Raw genomic sequence first — 19,347 nt, forward strand, 5'->3', positions numbered from 1 at the left:
ATATTCTTGTGCAAGTCTACTACTGTCTCTCCTTCACTTTTTGGAGGAAACAGGTAAGAGGTCTTACCTGTGGGGCATGAATCAAATTCATTTCCAGGAGACGAGTCTGAAGGTGGCCTTCTGCGGGGCGGTTATTTTTCAGGGCATCCAACAGAAAAGACGTGCACTGCTGAATAAGACTGTTCTCCATGAACACATCCACAATCTGTTGAGATTGGTCAAGTTAGAGAAGGGGGTCTATATACACACATGCACATTTATCTGTATACTCTAATGGCATGGCTAGAAAGGCAGCCCATCACAGTATCTAGCACACTATATTCCCTTTGTTTTCATAGGATTACTACCATGGTAACAGACAAATTTCACACTTTGTTTTCTTTTTCTCTAGAATGTAAGAAGCACATTACTTTGAGCTATTATGCCAGATTTTGCCACCCACTCTATTTAGTTTTAATACAGCATGCAAATCCTATCCCTTCTCTCTTGTTGGGATAGTTGCTAAGACTTTTTCTAAGTAGCTTCAATTATTTAATAATGCAAATTTTTGCCTCATTTCTCTGTCCATTTAACCAGAAGCGGCCACTGGCAGACAGCACTCAACTCAGGTTTATTTGCTCATCTTCTCGTAAGTTCTCTACATGGAAAGAGTTAATGTATGCTCCATTAAAGCCAACAGTAGGACAGTAACACTCCATTGCTTAGACTAAGTCTGTGACAGATTCACTATCAACGTTACAGTACTAAGCCAGAAAGCTTCTGCAAGAACTTGAGGGCACACCTGCCTCTAAAGACTTGATGGTAACCAAACTTGACTAGAATACTTTAGTCACTTTTCTAACCAAGCCAACTAGAGACCTGCACTGGCCTTACCAGTGCCCAAAATGGTACTATGCTATTACCTCTATCTAGATAGAGACCAGAACTCTTGTTGTAGGCATCACCTGGTTAATGTTAGCCAGTGGCTCCTCATCCTGTACGAGCATCTGAGAGAACTGCAGGCCTTGCTCTGGATTGACTCTCATCACACTTCTCAACAGGAAGATCCAGTCTGGGGTATAGCCAACCTAGAGATTTCAGAAACAGTCATGCATGTCTGGGAAGCTTTACACATCTTTTAAGCCTTCAGATTCCCTAGCATAGGTACCATGAACTGCTGTGAGGTTGCCATGCGCATTCCCCATCTCCCAGGAATTCTCAGACAAAAGCATTGCTCATCTATTAACACAGAAATTCAGTATTAGCCTACTTAGTAACTGAACTTGCACCAAGGCATTTCTTTTGCTAGGTAAAAAACCTGCTAGGAACAAACGTTTCAACAGTCTTAGGACACTAGCTACCAACTAAGGTCCTAAACTTACAAGCGGACATCAGGCAAATTGCTTTGCAATTTGTCAAAAAAAAAAAAAAAAAAGAGTATGAATTCAGGAAGAATCTTATCTTTATTCTCTAGAATAACCTTGAGCCACTCTATTAATTTGATAGGTTTGTAAAAGTCTGGATGTTCTGAATTTAGTTTTTTGCAGACTGCTAGTCATACATTATGATTTGCGCTATGACAATGAAGAAAACACTGTTTCTCAATCTTACCTACTTATCAGTTTTAAGTGACAGGAGTCAAACTTATCTCATGGAAGATAACTTGAGAATGTACACAACAAACATAAGATAGACTCTAGCAGTTTGTGACAAACAACTTTACCTTTTTAGCATACAGCACTATTTTCTGGAATTGACCAGTTTCAGCAAAGCACTGAATCACTTTGTTTGGCACATTAGCACGAAGATAGACACTGAGTGCAAGGGTTGGGTCAGCTGTCTTCACCAAGTCTCCCAGCTCCTCCGAGCACTCCAGCTGAAGTCAGAAGTGGTATTTTGTCAAGCAGAAGAATGCAGAGATGTAGCATCAACAAAAGTATTGTTCACACTCAATTGTTACAAGGCAACAGAATTCATCTGGTGTCATGATTGAGCCTACCTTGTCTTCCTTCAGCCACTTTTCCAGAAGCTGCTTGCGGCCCTGCTGTAGGACAGGGCGACAGAGCTCCAGAGACTCAAACTTGTTCAGCTGTCCCTGGTCAAGCAATATTCCAAAGTACTGCAGCAGGGGAGAGGCCTGCCCAGGCTGAGCTGGTACACTCTGGAACTTCCTGATTGTATCACTGGTACGTAGGATTCCCTGAAGAGGCACAAGAGAGAGAAGCAACATTTAGTCAGTGAAGGCTGAACAGTATTAGTCAAGAAACCGGTGTTAAGCTATACACTGAAGCATCTACTCTTAAGCCTTCAGTGTGGAGATCTTCATCAAACCAACGACAATCTAGCAAGAAGTCGGTGGCCACAGCAAGTCCAGTTGGAAAAGTATAGCAAATGCTCCTTTATGGGTACAGGAGAATACATTAGTCAGAACAGCCACTAAACTGCAGAGAAATAAATCTAGTATTGCAGCACTTCAGTTTTTGAATGTCAAGTACTGAAATGCAAGCGAGCTAAGCAAGTCCACTAAGCCAAGGCAAACCCCCATGACTTGTAATCTTTACCTTTGGAGTTATTTACCTTTGGTGCAGATGCAGCTACTTTGGCAGCATCTGCGTAGCTTCCTTGAGCAAACAGCGTGTTGAACTTTCTGGCAAATAATTCCTCTGCCCCAGCTAGATTACTACGTATAGCCATACGCAGTCCCAAGTCAGGATTCTGGAGAACACTCGTAGCATAGTTCACTATGTTGTCTTCCTCAACACATACAGAAAGCACCTGGCAAGGACAAAAGGCATATTGAGAAGTACTATCCTTTCCACAACTACACAACTACTATGAAATATATCAACTAAATGGCTATGTAGCCCATCAGGGAAATAGTAGATTATTAAAAAAAATAAGTTCCTCCCCAAGCAGTTCTGTATTAGGAGAGGTTAAAAACTAAAAAAATCAAATAGCTGCTTGCTCCCTTCCATGACGTTTGTTGCATCAAGTCACTCATTAGGTTTGTTACATTCTATCTGAGCTTTAGAAGGCTCAAAAACAGAATGCTGGATTTGTTACCTGTCCTTTTTTGTTCACACCAATAATGCCCGAGGTAGGTTCGTGAGGAGCTGTGACAAAGATAGTATCAGCACTAATACGGTTCATGTAGATGCATGCTCCGGACTCCAAGTCATACATGTGAATATATCCATACTTCGTGATCAGGTAGATAACACCATGCTTAATTCCAATCTGCCAAAAGATGAGTTTTTATCAGTCAAGACTAAGACTGTAACAGTTAAGACAGCTGCCTTTAGCATAGTCACAAGACAGTACTGCAGTAACATGCCTTTGCAATGACATTACGAACAAATATAGCTTCAGACTTCTTCCTTACAGATTCAAAGCAATGTACAGCTTTGGTGGCCATTCGGAGCCATAGCTCTGCTTAATAGAGAGGCTGAAAAGAAATTAAAATTCATCTGCAGCAAAGGACATAATCCTCATCCTAATGAGCCAGGCTGAAGGAGAAAGTCTGGGCACGACTAGCATTCTAGTCTAGATACGTCAGTACAAGTTTCTGTTCAGAAATATGAGATAAAGCCACTCTCTTCCAACAAGGCCTACTCAAAGCACCAGCAGATCCTAAACCAAGCTCAGCAACTGAGTACTCCAGTTTACCTGTCAAGTCACTTAAACAGGGGAGGCTTCCAAGCCAAAATGGTCTACAAAGAAGTACTTGCAATTCGGAACAAGTTTTTCAGATGTTTTGTTAATTAAGCCTCAAGCTGAAGTACAGAGCCACATGAATCCTGCCATGTAGACAGCTTGCTTTGTTTACCTTAGTCTAAGGCATCTGTTGGTTCATTTATGAAGCTGATCTATTAGACTGGTCAGTAGTTGCATGCTCTGAGACAGTTTGCTTTTATTACACAATTTCTAGTGCTGCAGACATGCTAAGACTGTCAAAGCAACCAGATATGTTCTTTCCTATTGAACCTCCCATTAACATCCCAAATTTCCTTTTGTGTGCTGCTACAGGACTCCCCGTTCCATTTGTCTCTTATAGTGACATTACTGTAGATGAAATGCCACTTTCATGTGAAGCTACATCAAGCACCGTAACATTCTTATCTAGAACTCTGAACATTAGTAGGAAGTTCAATAGCCAAAGTGATGTCAGTGATGTCAAATAACCACTATTGAGGGTATTCCTAGGCCTGGTTTTTTGTTGTTGTAGGGAGGGGTTTTTTTGGTACAAGTTTAGTTGGGGCTTTTTTTTTTTTTTTTTATTTAAGTACAACCTTAAGTTGACAAACCTTATCTAGACAAATACTGGAACAGCCTATACATTTGTGTTTGAGAAACTGTTTTAATGTCCAGATTACCTCCCACAAATCTCTTGAAACTCCTCCGAGAACTAGGAGGAATGACAGCAAAGCCCTAGTAGAAAGCATTCTTTACGACAGAGATGGCAGCTACTTGCCAGGCTACAAAATTCATTTTTGCTGGGTCAAACATCAAACATTTACCTGCATTGCCACAGGAAAGTCTGTCTGTGCCTCAGGCGGGAAAAACACATCAACAGCTTTTTTAACAAATGGCTGATTTCCAGTGGCTGGCTGACCTACTTCAATTATGTGTAGCTAGGAAGAAAAGAGTACATGTCACAAGATTGTTTGCAAGTACAGCCGCATGAAAGAAGTTCCTCTCTTGAGATATGCTACTGAAGTCATCTACTACACTTGGCTGATGAACATGTGCCCAATCCTGAACCAACACAGTCTGGGGAGCTGTGCTCCAGACACTTATCAGAGGGACAAGTTTCCCAGAACTTGATACAGTAGAAAGCAGAAAAAGCTAAAAAAAAAAAAAAATCATGCTTTCTATGAAAGCAGACTGTATTTCTATTCAAGACAACTTGTTCAGGATGTTTTGAGTGAGACTCATCAATTCATCAACAATTCCTGCAGGACAAGAATAGAAAGCTTGAGACATTACCTCAGCTCTTTACATATTGCTCAACAGTTGTAGCATATTCAACTACCACTATCAGTTTGATGGAAACAATGTACCTACAGCACTAAGGTTTATCTAGTCTCTTTCTGCAGTGGATTCAAGATGCAAGAGGCTGCTTAATGACTTAACTTTATGCACACAAAACACCACATGGGCATAAATTGATGCTTTAACACCCTGAGCTCAGTTCTCATTGCATCTACATTTGTTCTTACGTCTAAGTTTCGCCCAAGCAACTTTTTGCACTTTCTATCCTACTGAAAGGAAGCATTTTGATGCTGACCAAATAATGCTACGCACGTGGTTCCCAAGCTGTTCTTCAGAGAGCATACACTAAACTGTGTGATCGCTAAAGTTCTATTAGTGTCGAGTTCTGCTACAGCAGAACAGGAAAACAGCTGCAGACTTTACCTTGCCCCCTGCAGGACTCCTCACAGCAAAACAGAACAGCGTAGAAGGTTTGGCATTTCCCTCTATTTTGAATTCTGCAAAAGCTGCTGCATGGCCTTCTATAGGTTGGGAGACTTTTCTATCAACTGAGTACAGCTGCATTGCACCAACCACACGATTTTGCTAGAAAAAAGAAGAAAGGTCAGGTTTTAAAGATAAGATTTTAAATGTTTATTGCAAGACCTTTGGGACAGTAAACTAAAAAGCAGCAAATGTCTCTCATCCCCTCCTCCAGTGCTTTTTTCACATTAAAAGTCAGGTTATTCCTTGACAAAAGATATTTTTGAATTTTTGATCTATAGAAACCAAAGTTAAGAAACTGTAGCAGCTATTAAGTGAAGTGGGGCCACGTCTCTCCCGATTGTTTTCATAGCATGCTGTTTCCAGGTAACTTACCTGTGCTGAAATTCCTATCAGCAGCAGCCATTTTTGGTGTTCATCTGTTCTGTAATTGATGATTTGGCAGCCCGCAAGACTAGCATGCCTGTCAAACATCTTTTGGGGTTGTGATTCTCCCTCCATGCTCCAGTGGTAGACTGCTGTCTCTGTCACCAAGGCAACTGTATTCACAGATATCCATTTCCAGAAGATCACTTCCTCTGCCATTGTGTGGGCTTTCATTTTACTTTTCATCTCAATGTTAAAGATCTGAAGTGTTTTCCCAGCTAGTATGACAAAATCCAAGAAACATCACAGATAGATTACCACAATCACCGTCCTGTAGTCTGTCTGTTTACAAGCACGCTGTTTAACTCACTAGTCCAGTGACATTACAGACAGGGTTAGTGTTCTGTCCCACCTGAGTCTCCTCTGATACTTGGCTCTTATCAAATAGAATCCCCTCCCCACCCGCGACACCTCTACCATCCCCAAAGCAAAAATGTCTGCTTCTTATGGACACTTACATGGACATTACAACAACTGACAAGCATAGACATTTTAATTAACTATAAGCTGTAGTTAAAAGACAGTCTAAGCCACAGAGCTTGTGTAAACTCTGGTTTAGGTAGCAGCACTGGTATGCTATAGGTGCTACAGGTGCCTAGTAGATGTCATTCAGCATAATTAACAGAAAGAATGGCTCTAGTTCATGTCAATTTAGTAGCTGCTGTAGGTGACCTGGACAAAGTGCAACAGCACGAGACTTGAACAGCTCTTGATAACCAAAGACCATAGATTCGATTTTATTTCTCTGTTGAACAAACTGTGCACTGAATTAGGAGATGGATGGGCTCTGTACAACAGCAATACAACAAGTGCCTATTGAAGAGGCCAGTCAAAAGTTCGGAAAGGTTGTTATAGAAAGGTTTGGAGTTTTAGTTCCAGTTAAGGTTACTGCTTTGTGATTTAGGTAACTATATTGCAGGTTTAACCTTGACTTTAGTATTCCTTTTAACTACCAGAAGCAGCTAGTAAGGGTAGACTTAAAATTAACGTTAATTGAATGAACCTATAAAGAATAAGGAACTCTATTCCTTTCAGGAAGTCAAAGTGACATTTTTCTTCACTACAGATGAGACGACTCAGCTCCAGGAATATTGTTTTCTGTTCACAAGACACCCACTCAGACTGCTAGAGTATTGGCTTGTAATGCCATTATTTCTATCCACATTTCAGAAGTGTTTTCCCTGCTAGTAACACTTCTGACTGTCAAACTGGTAGATGTTCCTTCTACTGGGAAGTTTTGATAGATGAAAGCTGCTGGCCACTAAGGATTCATTTTCAAGAGATACTAACCCTACATTAATATGCATCTCTGACTGCCCTAAAACATTTTAGCGTAATTTATATAGTAAGCTGATCATGTCAGTTTAATGCAGTGTCAAGAGACAATGCGAGACTTCAGAGCTACCACATGCAGCATTTATGCTCCCTGAATTAACTGCATAAAGAACTGCTAACCTGATCTAGCTCCCAGGATGGCTTGATAGCTTTTCCTGGGACCAAAAGCAGCCTCTTTGATGACCTTTCTCTGCACATGTAGTTAACTGTATTGTGCAAATGCAAAAAACCCAGGCCTAACACCAGCTGTAAACCGATAGTTGGAAACAGAATATTTACTGGATTAGACAACAATTTGTCCAGTGGTGGAGTGGTGCTATCAAGGGATTGATTTTTGGAACTTCCACAGTGTGTAGCCTCACATGCAGAAGGCAGACAAGTAGTTCTAGAAGGGCTCTAGTCACCATCTAAACAGGAATGTGCATACAGAAACTGCTCTCAAAGTCAGTCTTGCTGAAAAGGAAGCAGGATGTCCTTCTTAGTTTTAAGAACATATAGGAAACCAATAAGCCACTAAAATGAGTTAAAAGCTCGTGCTTGGCTATTTTCTAGACTAAATTTGACTGCTATGTTACAATTGGAAATGGCTTCAGAAGCTTCAGCAGGCAGCTAAGTGTGGCAACATAAATTCAAACTTCAGAACTCTAAACTACAAAAAAATCGGTCATTTGGATTACGAGAGCAGAACCTGCCATAAAGTCACAGTGAGGGCAAGTGTGTGTTTGAGTCTCATGTCTAGTTGAATTCTTTCTTAGGCCAAGATCTGAGACAAAAAGCCAGACTCTTACGTAAGTTTTTCTGATCAAACTACCAGACTGCTCAATCTACTCAAACTATTCTCTACAGGAGTAGTCAAGTAAGCAGATTCATCTTTTGAACACAGAATTTACATTTCAGTTCACTGGAGCATGAAGTTTCTCCATTCCACAAAGAATGGATGCACCCGAGTGCTACATTCTCCACTTACAGCAACTGGGGAGTACTCTCGGTACAGAGCAAAGCAAGAGAATCATGAAAACAAGGACAAAGCATAAATCTTGGTACACCAGGAGAATGCCACATGCAATCCAGAAATGAAATTGTGCATACTGTACTTCAGTTTAAATCAAGAACCATTTCATTTCTTTTTCTCAGGGTAGGTTTGTATGTTTATTGCTCAGTAATCCTCAGATTATGAGCAACTCCTTATCATGGCACACTGAGTCACAACACACAACAGTTTTGACTACTGAAGTCTCAGTCAATCAGCAGGGAAAGTCTGGAGCAACAGACTGACTTAAACCACGGTCTTCAGTGTAGTTCTGCTGGTTATTGCGGGTAACAACATATTGGTTAGATAGCTCTATTTGTCTTCTTTTCTACCAAACCCTTTGGTCATTAGATTTTTTTATAGAAGAAGAGATCATTAAGTTTGCAATACCTGACAACACAATTTTGCATGTCAATGTGACATCATTCACCCAACCTTAGCTCTTCAGAGGACAAGCTCATTCGCTCTGCATGGACAGAACAATACTTCTTTTGAGCAAGTCTTAACACTGGCAAGAATAAGGCTATATTCTTTGAAGCTGATGATAATCCGTTTAGTTAGTAGGTTAGTTTTAAAACCAGATTATGTAGTTTCCTTTTAAGAGCTAGATGAAGCTCTGCTAGTGTAGAGAAGGCACTTTCCTTGCCAATATGGTTTGTTTAAAGGGGTCCAAGATTAAGGACAGTGAACTCTTAACAGATCTGAAATTATTTTTTCATTGTTGCCTTTACCCACACCCCAGGTAAGGCAGTCCTTTGCAAGATGTATAAGCATCAGCTGAATCTGTGATTCAGATAAGAAGTCAAACATTAACACGTTAGTTTTCCCCTAACACCAGTATAAGCCTGAGATCAAAGACAAAAAGTTACGGTTTTTGTACCAGTTCTGAGGATAGTTGTTTCTTGGACCCCTAAGTAATTTCACCATGATCTTTCACAATAAAACACACACTCAGGCAGAAATGAATAGCACACAGGACATGCTAGTAGAGGTCTCTCATAAAAATATTGCGACTTGGTTTTGTCTATCAACTGTACTTCCATCATATACACACACACAAACATTAAGAGCATACTCTTCTCCTTCACTTGGTACAGTCAATAGTCAAAGCAGCCAAATGGTTAGCAATAAGCCAATGGAGAATGTTTTCACTATAATACCAGTTGAGGATTAAGATTCCCCACCTGGCTATGAAGTGAACTGTCAAATGGCTACCTTAAAGTTCAGTACTTTTTATGAGATTAGACCATTCTGTACTACCGAACATGAAATGTCATGACAAAGTTCACTCACCATCTGTTTAGATAAGATGCAGGAAGAAAAGTACATCGTAAGTGACAGTTATTGAGATTCAATATCAGAAGTCAGTCATTAAAGAAAAGAGCCAGAAATACATTAAAAATTATTTCTTTGAGCTCAGAGTGCTACATAAAGGCAGTATCAACATCACAGGTACTGGTCAGCAGAAGTCTTCTATGTGCAAGATTCTCATGATGGCCAAACTTAACATTCTTGTACATTCAGACTTTCACAGTTACTGGTTATGACATTTTGTTGGTATCTAGTAAGCTCTTCAGAGCTACAAGAAAGGGCCAGCACAGAGCAGAGAGTAAGAAAGGCTTTACATTCTTATTCACCTTTACAAGTGTCCATTACGTTTACGACACCTATTTAAAGGTAAAGTATACCATATGTTGACCTGGTCCTCAGTGAGAATAGGAGGCTGCAGTGCCAAGCCCAAGCATCTCACACCTACTTGGAGGCAAATCATCCAAAGATTACTGAAAAATCCACTGCCAAAAATACAGCATGCAAGTTCAGGCAAGAATTCTTATCCTCATATACATTCTTCTTAGAAAGTTTACATAAATCTTAAGAGCATACGTAAGCAATACTACAGCTAAACGGTAGGTTTCATACTGCAATAATAAAGGGTTACTCACCTTTTAGCGCAATTACTTTAGAGGCTGGATTCATGATGGCACTTTCGGCAGAAATTGGACGTCTTATGGGTGTTGTTGGATCACTCATGTCAATTATCACTACTTGTGCTTGCTCTCCCACTTTCTCCCTGATGCAGATGAACTTGTCAGATTCCATTGTTAGGGTACTGAATCCAATGTTTCCTGGGTTAATGCCCAAATTTTGGAGCTATAAAGATATAAGAGAGTGCTTTGTTAGACCTTCAACATGGAAAGGCTAACTCAAACCTCTATGTCTAAAGTCTCTTCCAGCAGGAAATGCAAGACTGGCATATTTGTCTGACAAGAGTATATATTATGGAACTATGATCTATCTTCTCTTTGTTCCATAGGTAAAGAACTACACAATTCCTAGTATTCAAGTCCTAAAGACATTCCAAAGTTGTGGTATTGATGCAAATTAAAAGGAGTTTTAACTTAAGCATGTATTGCTTAACCTGGTTCTAGTAACGTGATAGGCCGTAAACTATCAGTAGCATCACTATTTCAGACTTAGCAAGGCTGGTAAATTTGATATTAAAAACTTAAGTGGCAGAACTACAAGGTACAGCGGCAGCAGGTCTTATGGAAAGAACCAATTACCCTTATGCAACCATTACTGAATGAAGTCTACATAGCGGGTCTCAAATGGCCTATTCTTACAAGTGGACTTGTTCATCTTAGAATCTAATTCTTACCAGTGAAAACTAAGAAGGATGTGTTAAAACAATCAGTCATTCCATCTCTCCTTGCCCAGGATATCACGCCATTTGGCTCAACAACAAAGGCAGGGATTTCAGTGCAGGCCTCCTCCAGCCTTATGTCCAACTCTCAAAACGTAACTTGCCCTCGTCATATGACAGCAGGTACAAAGCATTTACTCTTAATGTAACTTAAAGTCATTTTGTGCCACTGAATAGATTGCTCTAGAAGATGGCTATTTCTCATTTTCATCCTTTTGTGTTAACTTTGTTTCCATTCACTTCCAATTTCCAGTTAACAGGAGGAGGTGGCAGTGAATGACTATCACTGTTTCAACTGGTATGCAGTAAATCAGATTTACCTATGAGCACACCCCAGCTTGGTATGTATGCAAGCGGCATTTTATGTAACAGTTAACCGTGATAGGCCTGAGCACCTGCTTTATGCCCCAGAGCAATGCTTTTCAAGCAGAGGAACAGTATCAGCTTCACTGCACGTTCTTAAGGGATTAACCTACACCACTTTTCAGTGCACTGCAAGTGAAAAATGACTACCCTCAAGGAGACAGGATAGAGATTACCTACCTTGACTCTGATACATACCACTAGGACCTTCATACAATAGACTAAACTTCTTGAGCAACAAGTCCCATGATGGTGACACAAACACCATTTTAGTGTGTTTTGATCTGGATAATCATGGCTTGTTACAGCTTCTGGAAAGCTACTCACTAAATCATAAATTGGGTATGTAACAGAGATACCTGGAAACATGGTGTGTCAGGACTGTGCCTGAGAATACCTCAGGAATTGTTTGTTTTCTGTTTAGTTTACTAATGAAGAGCTATTCAGCTCACTAACTGCTAATCTCAACGTACTCAAGTTTCAGTAATACAATACAACCCAAATGTACACACTTGTAATCCCACCCACAAGCATGTCTCAGCAAAACTGACACCATTCAGCGAACACCGCACTTCACAGGTAAATACTTCAATACACACTAGTAAACTTCAGTAGGTACCATTCATTCCAAAAGAGAATCAAAGTTTAGACACAGGAACACAAGAAGCTGCTTGCAACTAGAGTTTTGAAAACAAATCTCCACTGGGCATGCAGCTGTTACAGGCTTCTGTGTCAGTAAGGAAAGAAGTTTCCATAACAAGACAACTCATGCATTTTTCATATGTAATGCATAAAGTTTTAGAACCCAATAAACATACAAGTTGTAGCTCCATCAACTTCTGTGACCTTGAATAACAGGGGAATAAATGATGGGCCCTTAATATTCCACTGTTCTTGGTCACATGGTCTAGGCCAGACAACATCCACTTGTTGTGACAAATGACATATGCACATAGTACACCTGAGCACTTTAATGTTGAGCATGATCTGAGTCCATCTACCAAGAGACTAATTAAATTGTCACAAGAGTGGTCAAGAGATTTAACTGCAGCATAGCCAAGTTCCTAACTTGATTTAATGAATCCAAACTCAGATGTATTTCCAAAATACTGAAGTAGAAACACAGCTTCTTCAAGGTCTCTTCTCAATTACTGTGCTTCAGCTTGACCTGCTCTTCAAGAGACAGCCCCTGGCCACTCATTCTGCATGGTAAGAATCTCAAGGCACCAGCCTGCTTGAAGTTCTGCTTAAAGCCCAAGGTTATTCACTGCAAAATCAGATCCATATTGAAGAATAATGCTTTTGGTGTCTTCACTAAGTAATATTTTGCATCAAGTTCTGGTATTAAGATTTCCCATTTTAACTGTTATAAAATCTAGCAAAGCTTTCAGAAAATGTAATGCTAAATTATGCAGGAGTATCGCTGTCATCCTTATTATTAGGGAAGTCAGTCACATCTTTTAAAGGCAAAACACCCTAAAGGATGGTCATATGAACACTGCAAGCCTCAGTGAATGATGACAAAGCTTCACATTTTAGTAGTCTGAAAACACTGAAGACTGTTCCTGCCATCAGGAGAGGGATTAAGTATCTTTATCAGATCACATGCGCTCCTGTAATACAGAAGCAGTGCAAGAGGCATATTCCTTATGACTATACATAAGAACACGAGCAGAATCCCTTTACCACCAAACAAAGGGACATTAGCCAGCATCACTTCTACCCTGGATGGGACAAACCTGCCAGGACAACCTGGACTACGTTGTTCTAAAGCACCTTCCCCTCCTCCTCAAGCACAAAATTAAGAAAACTTTATTACAGGAGGCAACAAGCATTTAGCTATATATCTTAAAAGGCCTCAGGTGAAGGTGCTACAGGTCATTACTGAAGTTTGTATGTATTAACTAGAGATTTTGCAGTTTATTTTCATAAAGGAGTAAACATCAGGCCTCTCAATTGCTACTGAATTTTCATTTTTTATTATGCTTCTTAGGCAAGCAGTACTCTCAAACTAAGATTGCCTTCTTCTGAAAAGAAGGATTCAATATTGCAAAGTCATTCCAGGGACATTTACTGTGGGGATACCCTCCTTCCATGATTTTACCCCATACTTTACTTCCGGGTAATCCAGTTAAACCCTACCAAGCACCCCCACTTAGCTTACCGTAAGCCTCTCTGTAGAAGAAAAGATAACATTCTGTTTTATGAGTAACAGCATAATGCCTCCCCTACCCTTTCATGCCCTAATGCCCATTATCTACACGTATAGTGTAGAACTATCTTCACTATCAGGCTCAATGAGCCAGACAACAAAGATTTTTGCTTCATAGATATATAGTATTACGGCACGCTGGATTAGATACCAAACTTACTTTTAAGCATCTTATAGATACTAAGAAATTAGTGACATGGTAAAGACTAACCCGAGATGTATTATCTGATTCTCAGCCCTAATGAAGATATACAAATCCTACACTTAAGATGAAATACAACTATTAATCTGAGATTTAGTCTTTCCCCATTCTACTTTACCATCGTGGTACCATTTGCTAAGAAATGGAGTTGAGATGTTTTCACACAAGAGTTCTACTAAATATGGGACTTTCTAATGCATTTCCCTTTCTGTGGAGTGCAGCGATCCAGACTGAGTCAGCACAGACCAACTGAGACATCGATACTAGCAGTCTTCAAACTAAGTCCATTTCTCTAATGGGACATACTTAAGCCTAACTTACCACCTGTTCAATACTGACACTCCAATATTTGGGACATACCACCAGTCAAATGCTGGAGTCAGAAGAACTCTGTGAATTTAAGATCCCTTCAGGGTTCAGTAAATATCCCATTTCAGCTTTATGCCACACAGCTCTAGTGGAAGTGCTTTTTAGAGGCAATCAACTATTGGTTTTTAAGCCCACTAGAAAAGAGTAAGGTTCAGCAAGAGGCTACAGGTAGCCAAATATTAAAAACTGCTTGCTAAAAATTCTGTAAGCACATATCATTTTAAGCATAATACAAAACAAGAACGCAGTAATACAGAACTCTCTTACTCATGTGAATATATGAAGTTATAATCACACTCAATAAGGATCCGCATACAGTTGTTGAACATCTCCTCTCAACTGCCCACCCGTATCTCATCTCCTGCTATAGTTCCCATCTTGACCCGTGAAGGACATCAAGGAAGTACACAACAGCTGAAACATGCAACACCACCAGCTCACAGGTTTTAGTTGCAGTTGCAATTAGGATTTCATCTTAAATGACAGTTACTCCCTACACAAAAATCTTGTATGTCAGTGATGAAGATTAGATCATCTATTGAATGAGTCTCCCTACCACATGTAGGGCACTTTTCAATTCAGTGAGCAAACATGGTCTCTTCAACTCTAAATAGCTGAATCAAGTCATGATATGTAGCCCTACCTTTTGGATACAAGTCCAAAAAAATCATTTACAGGTTGCAAATATCCTAAGTGCTTTTAAGTCCACATGTCCAGCCAAAGCAAACTCACGAAAGCCATTATTACACTTCATCTCAGTCATGCCTATTACACAACAGATAGCAATTCTTAACAAGACATCTCGGACTATCCAAACAAAAAGTGTTTTCACCCAGAAAATGTCACAAGTAAATCTGCATTCTTTATGTTTAAAACCAGTATACCCTAACTTCTCAGTACTGCACCAAGATGCATAAAACTTGTGCATCAAGAGCATGTCATGCACACAAGTGTTTTCACATTAGTTGGTTGTGCTCAAGAGTCTGTATTAGTTATTCAACAGAAAGCAGAATCCTGCCTACAGATCGATGTGTCTATCCATCTAAGGGATGAAGCCCCAACCTAGGAACCTGAGACTTTGTACAAGTAACAGCTTTCTCCACAGGCAAGCAGAGATTTTTTTGCTAGTGAAAACCGAAAAACACAACCAACTGAAAAGACAAGCTTTTAAGAACAAACCAAGGACTAAGTAAAGAAAAAGTTTAATTTTAGATCAAGAACACTTTGTTCACTGAATTCCAGTAACATTGCTTCCAGTCTATGTATGAGTATATTTAGTCTTTTACAGCCCTTCCATTGTAAACTACAATCCCCTTGGAAGCGTTCAATCTGGTAAGTAATTTATAATTCACTGCTCCAACAGAAGCCCTAGAGTTAAGAACCCAATTAAATCCCAGTAGCTTAAGTAGTGTGTACTAGTATTTCACTATAGCAGGGCTGGCACAGTTTGTACTGCTGCAGCTGGTCAGCCATCAGATAGATAAGAAACAAGTCCTTATTTTATTCCCCTCCTTTGCTATGGGACTTAACTATGATATCCTCTGCAGGAAGAATGCGCAAGATGCAAGCTCTTTATGAATTTGTGAAGACTCATAGCTACAGAGTCCACACCTAAAAGAAACCGTTCAATTGCATTAAATGACGCTAAACAAACAGGAAGACTTGCATTCATTCTCAGCTTGACTACTACCACATCAAGACCTAGATATCTTTCTTTTACTGCAGCTATTCTCCATCTTTCAGCTCACATGCTCACACAGGACTTGTATGTACAAGCTCTAACAACTTCAAATTTAGCATGCACTGTGACTGGCAATCGCTCCTCCTGCACAGGCTTGGAGCTACAGTTCAGTCAGAGGATGAGCAATATAAAGCAAGATGAGCTTCACAAGGAATGTAAACAGTCTGCTGATCTCTACTCCTCCAATTTTATGTGGACCAAGATCGCTGTTTCACTTCACACTATCATTTATCCACTTCCAGCTAGAGAGAGTGGGAGAGAAGAGTTCAGTATTTAGCCCTACAACTTATGTCTAGCTTCTCTGGAGAGGACTTTCTGTGTGCTTCAGTTCTTTTAGTAAAGTACAGACAACTATCTTGGTAAGACTCTGAACTTAAGTGAAACAATGATTCAACAGCACCAGTCTGAATTTGGAATTGAGTAATTACAGCACTAACAGCTATTCTAACCACTTAAAGACATATTAATTAAAATGCCTACAGGTATAAACAGTACACAGATTGACTTAAGGTGCAGAAATATTTAATGCAGGATCACTGAAACACAGCAATTATAAGGAATTGTAGCCTTTTTGGATAGAGCACAGCAGTAGACCAGCTACACTAATTTTAAAGGTAACAACTTAACTGTAGCCAAGCCAATTTCTTCCAAGTAATGGGGGTGGGGTGAGGGGTACAAAAGACATTAAGCTGATAAAGCTAAATATACGGGTGATAGCAAAACGTTAGTAAGAAGAGTGAAGGCCTAATCTTTTAACGATTTCTCTACCAGTCAAGCATCATGTATCATTTACACATGACTCTGGATGTTTACAACATGTAATATTAAGTTAGAGCTGATAAAAATGCACTGCAGATATCCAGCCAGAACAAACACTACCAGTTCCCACATTCCTTCCGATTTCCCTCCACGTTTATCCCACCAAGTAGAAACAACTGCAGAAGAAGCACCGAGAAGGCTGACTGCATTCCTACTCCCAGCTACTACTAATCTCAATTTCTCTGTAGCAGAGTACTGCTTTGGAGCTACCGCACTCGAATTGGGGGAAGAAGCAGGAACGAGTGAATCCAGAAGAAGAGTTTGGTCCTACATGTTAGCAGCAGGGGTCCCAAGGTCTCCCCTGCTCCTCTCTGCAGCGTCCATGCTGGGAAATAGTCCCTCAAGCCCAGTTCTAGACCAAATTATTTAAGAGCAAAAGCAGGTGGTAGCACAAAATAGAATATGACTTCAGTACAAATCCCTTGAGAAGTTGCTAGCCCCCCACCCAAAGCAGAAGTACCACAATGCCAAAATTGGCAATGTTGCAAGACACACAACGCTCGCTCTTACAGAAACACTCATTTAATAAGCAAAGCAGCACAATACACCTATGACATACTAAGTGTGATATTCTCTCATCATTATTGTATAGCCCAAACACAACCAGCAGGAGTGGTTATGTTTGCTAGTTTTAAACTGGAAGAACCACATGCTTCTAAGGAGAATCTGACATCAGAAACACTTTGATCCCAAGTTTCTTACTCAGACAGCTGTACTGTAGCTCTTTGGGATTCACTGGATGTTACTACAATCACTGCTATACTGGACATTGGTGGGGAGAGTGACAGTATAATTCTTCTTCACTATGTTAAACTCTCTTAATCCATGTCAACTCTGAGGAGACAGGTGTGTCTGCTCCCTTGTACACGGAGATTAGATATTTCTGGAGTTCGCTTGCCCTATTACTGTTTTTCACACCAAGGCTCCCTCCGGAGTGATCAAGACAGTTCTTCCAGTCAAGCAGAAAAACACTTCCCAAAGGAGGCTGGCAGCTGCAATAACCATTTCCCAAGCTGAAATGCTTGAAGTGGCACAAAGTCCACACTGATGGATGATACCCTGTTCATATTTTGAAATGGATGCCTGATTTGACAGAAAGGGGCGGTACAGAGACAGCAGGATGACTTGCCAAGTCCACTTCCTGTTCTCTCATTCATTTAGCAAATTCCTTTAATTCCTACCTCAAACTGCATGTTCAGAGACCGGTGTTCTCTCACTCCATTTACAACCCTCCCTCATCATCAGTTCACAAGGAAACAGATAAACCGGTTTGTCTGTGCTGCATCCATTAGTCATGGATCTTTTCCAACACTGGCATTATGGTTTTCACAGGCTATGAAGAACGGAACTATGACATTTTTAGGGATGGGGTTTTTTAATATTGTTACGTTTGGAAAGAGGGACAGAGGCTGTGCAGCTTCCAAGTCCAAATGCTTTCTTGTGCCTCATCTCACCAATTTCCTCCCAGTTGGCAGCTGCACAGAAAGACGTCCCCATGAACCTCCGCGATCCGAATGCTGATGGTCGTTTAGGTAAAAGAGAGAAGCCTTGATCCCTCTCCAAGATTAAGACACCCACCTAAACTGAGACGGGGGAGCCCCCGCGGTGGCCGGGGAGAGCAGCCCGGCCCCGGCCCGGCACCTCCCCGGAGCGGGAGGTCCCTCAGGCGGCGAGTGACTCTGCACAAATCGCGGGCACTCCGCGAAGAGGCAGCCCGGGGGATGGATGGACGGAGGGAGGCGGTAGCCCGGGAGCCCGCACCGGGGTCGGGCTCGGCCCCGCGCGCCTTCCCGCGGCGCGCAGCGGGACGGCGGCTCCGCATCGGAGGGAATGAGGGAGGGAGTCCCCCCGCCACAGCAGCCGCAGGAGGCGCCCCCGTGGCCCAGCCCCCCCTCCCCTCAGCACGCCCCCAGCCTCGGTTAGGCCGCGGCCCCCCCCCTCTCTGAGGGACGGGGTGAGGCAGAGGAGGGGGAGCCCCTTCCCTGCGGCCCCACCACCCCCCGCTGCTCACCTGGAAATGCTCCTGGAAGCGAATGGGCAGTATCTGAGCCATGGCTGGGGGCGAGCTCCCCAGGGCAGGGACGCGGGGCGGGGGCCGGCGGCGGCAGCAGGGCAGGCGCCGCTGCACCCCACTCGGCAGCGGGGAGGAGGGGAAGGGAGGAGAGGGGAAGGGGAGGGGGAGGTGGCGCAGGCGCAGAGCCCTCGCTGGGATAGCGCCCCGGCGGGCTCGCCTCCCTCCCCTGCCTCAGCTCGGGGCCGCTCACTCCGGGGCGGGATCACTCCGCACGTCACCAGCCTGCCAGGGTCTCCTCAAGTAGTCCCTCTCCGCGGACCTTCTTCCCCCGCCTCTCGCCCGCCCTTGCCTCCCGCCGCCCCCCCTCCTCCGCTGCCCCCCGCTCCTGCTGAGTGGCAGGGCTGGGCTGGGGGTTCGGAAGAGCCGGGGGGCTCCCGCCAACCCGGCTGCGGCCAGTGAAGAGGGCTGGAGGACCTGTCAGACCCCACGTATCCTTCCGCCGCTGCCACACGCGCTCACGTGACCCGACCCCCTCCCCATCTCCGCGCGGCGGCGGGGGGGTGCCGCGGTCCGTACGGTTCCCTCCCGCCCTTCCTCAGGGCTGGGGCGGCGGTGCCGGGCGTGATGCCCCCCTCAGAGCTGCGAGGCTCCCGCCGTGGGTGAGGGGAAAGGCAAGGG

At 42.3% G+C, this 19,347-nt stretch overlaps 1 protein-coding gene across 6 annotated transcripts in view; it reads right to left on the reverse strand.

The window, feature by feature from the left end:
• CLTCL1 (clathrin heavy chain like 1) overlaps positions 1–18,910 on the reverse strand; it is a 36,678-nt gene extending 17,768 nt beyond the window's left edge. For 3 of the 6 annotated variants that reach the window (XM_054219857.1, XM_054219855.1, XM_054219856.1), the window contains exons 1-11: positions 18,667–18,906; positions 10,189–10,396; positions 5,830–6,098; positions 5,395–5,556; positions 4,497–4,610; positions 3,043–3,216; positions 2,557–2,754; positions 1,979–2,179; positions 1,703–1,855; positions 945–1,067; positions 68–205 (exon numbers count right to left, since the gene is read on the reverse strand). In XM_054219857.1, the coding sequence (XP_054075832.1) occupies positions 68–205; positions 945–1,067; positions 1,703–1,855; positions 1,979–2,179; positions 2,557–2,754; positions 3,043–3,216; positions 4,497–4,610; positions 5,395–5,556; positions 5,830–6,098; positions 10,189–10,396; positions 18,667–18,708 (1,782 nt within the window). In that variant the 5' untranslated portion in view covers positions 18,709–18,906. Of the gene's footprint in view, positions 1–67; positions 206–944; positions 1,068–1,702; positions 1,856–1,978; positions 2,180–2,556; positions 2,755–3,042; positions 3,217–4,496; positions 4,611–5,394; positions 5,557–5,829; positions 6,099–10,188; positions 10,397–18,666 lie in introns of all 6 variants that reach the window. The other 3 variants (XM_054219858.1, XM_054219853.1, XM_054219854.1) reach the window with 3 other exon arrangements.
• Between the last annotated feature and the right edge of the window lie 437 nt (positions 18,911–19,347).

This window comes from Rissa tridactyla, chromosome 13, assembly GCF_028500815.1.
Source record: "Rissa tridactyla isolate bRisTri1 chromosome 13, bRisTri1.patW.cur.20221130, whole genome shotgun sequence".
Taxonomy (NCBI): domain Eukaryota; kingdom Metazoa; phylum Chordata; class Aves; order Charadriiformes; family Laridae; genus Rissa; species Rissa tridactyla.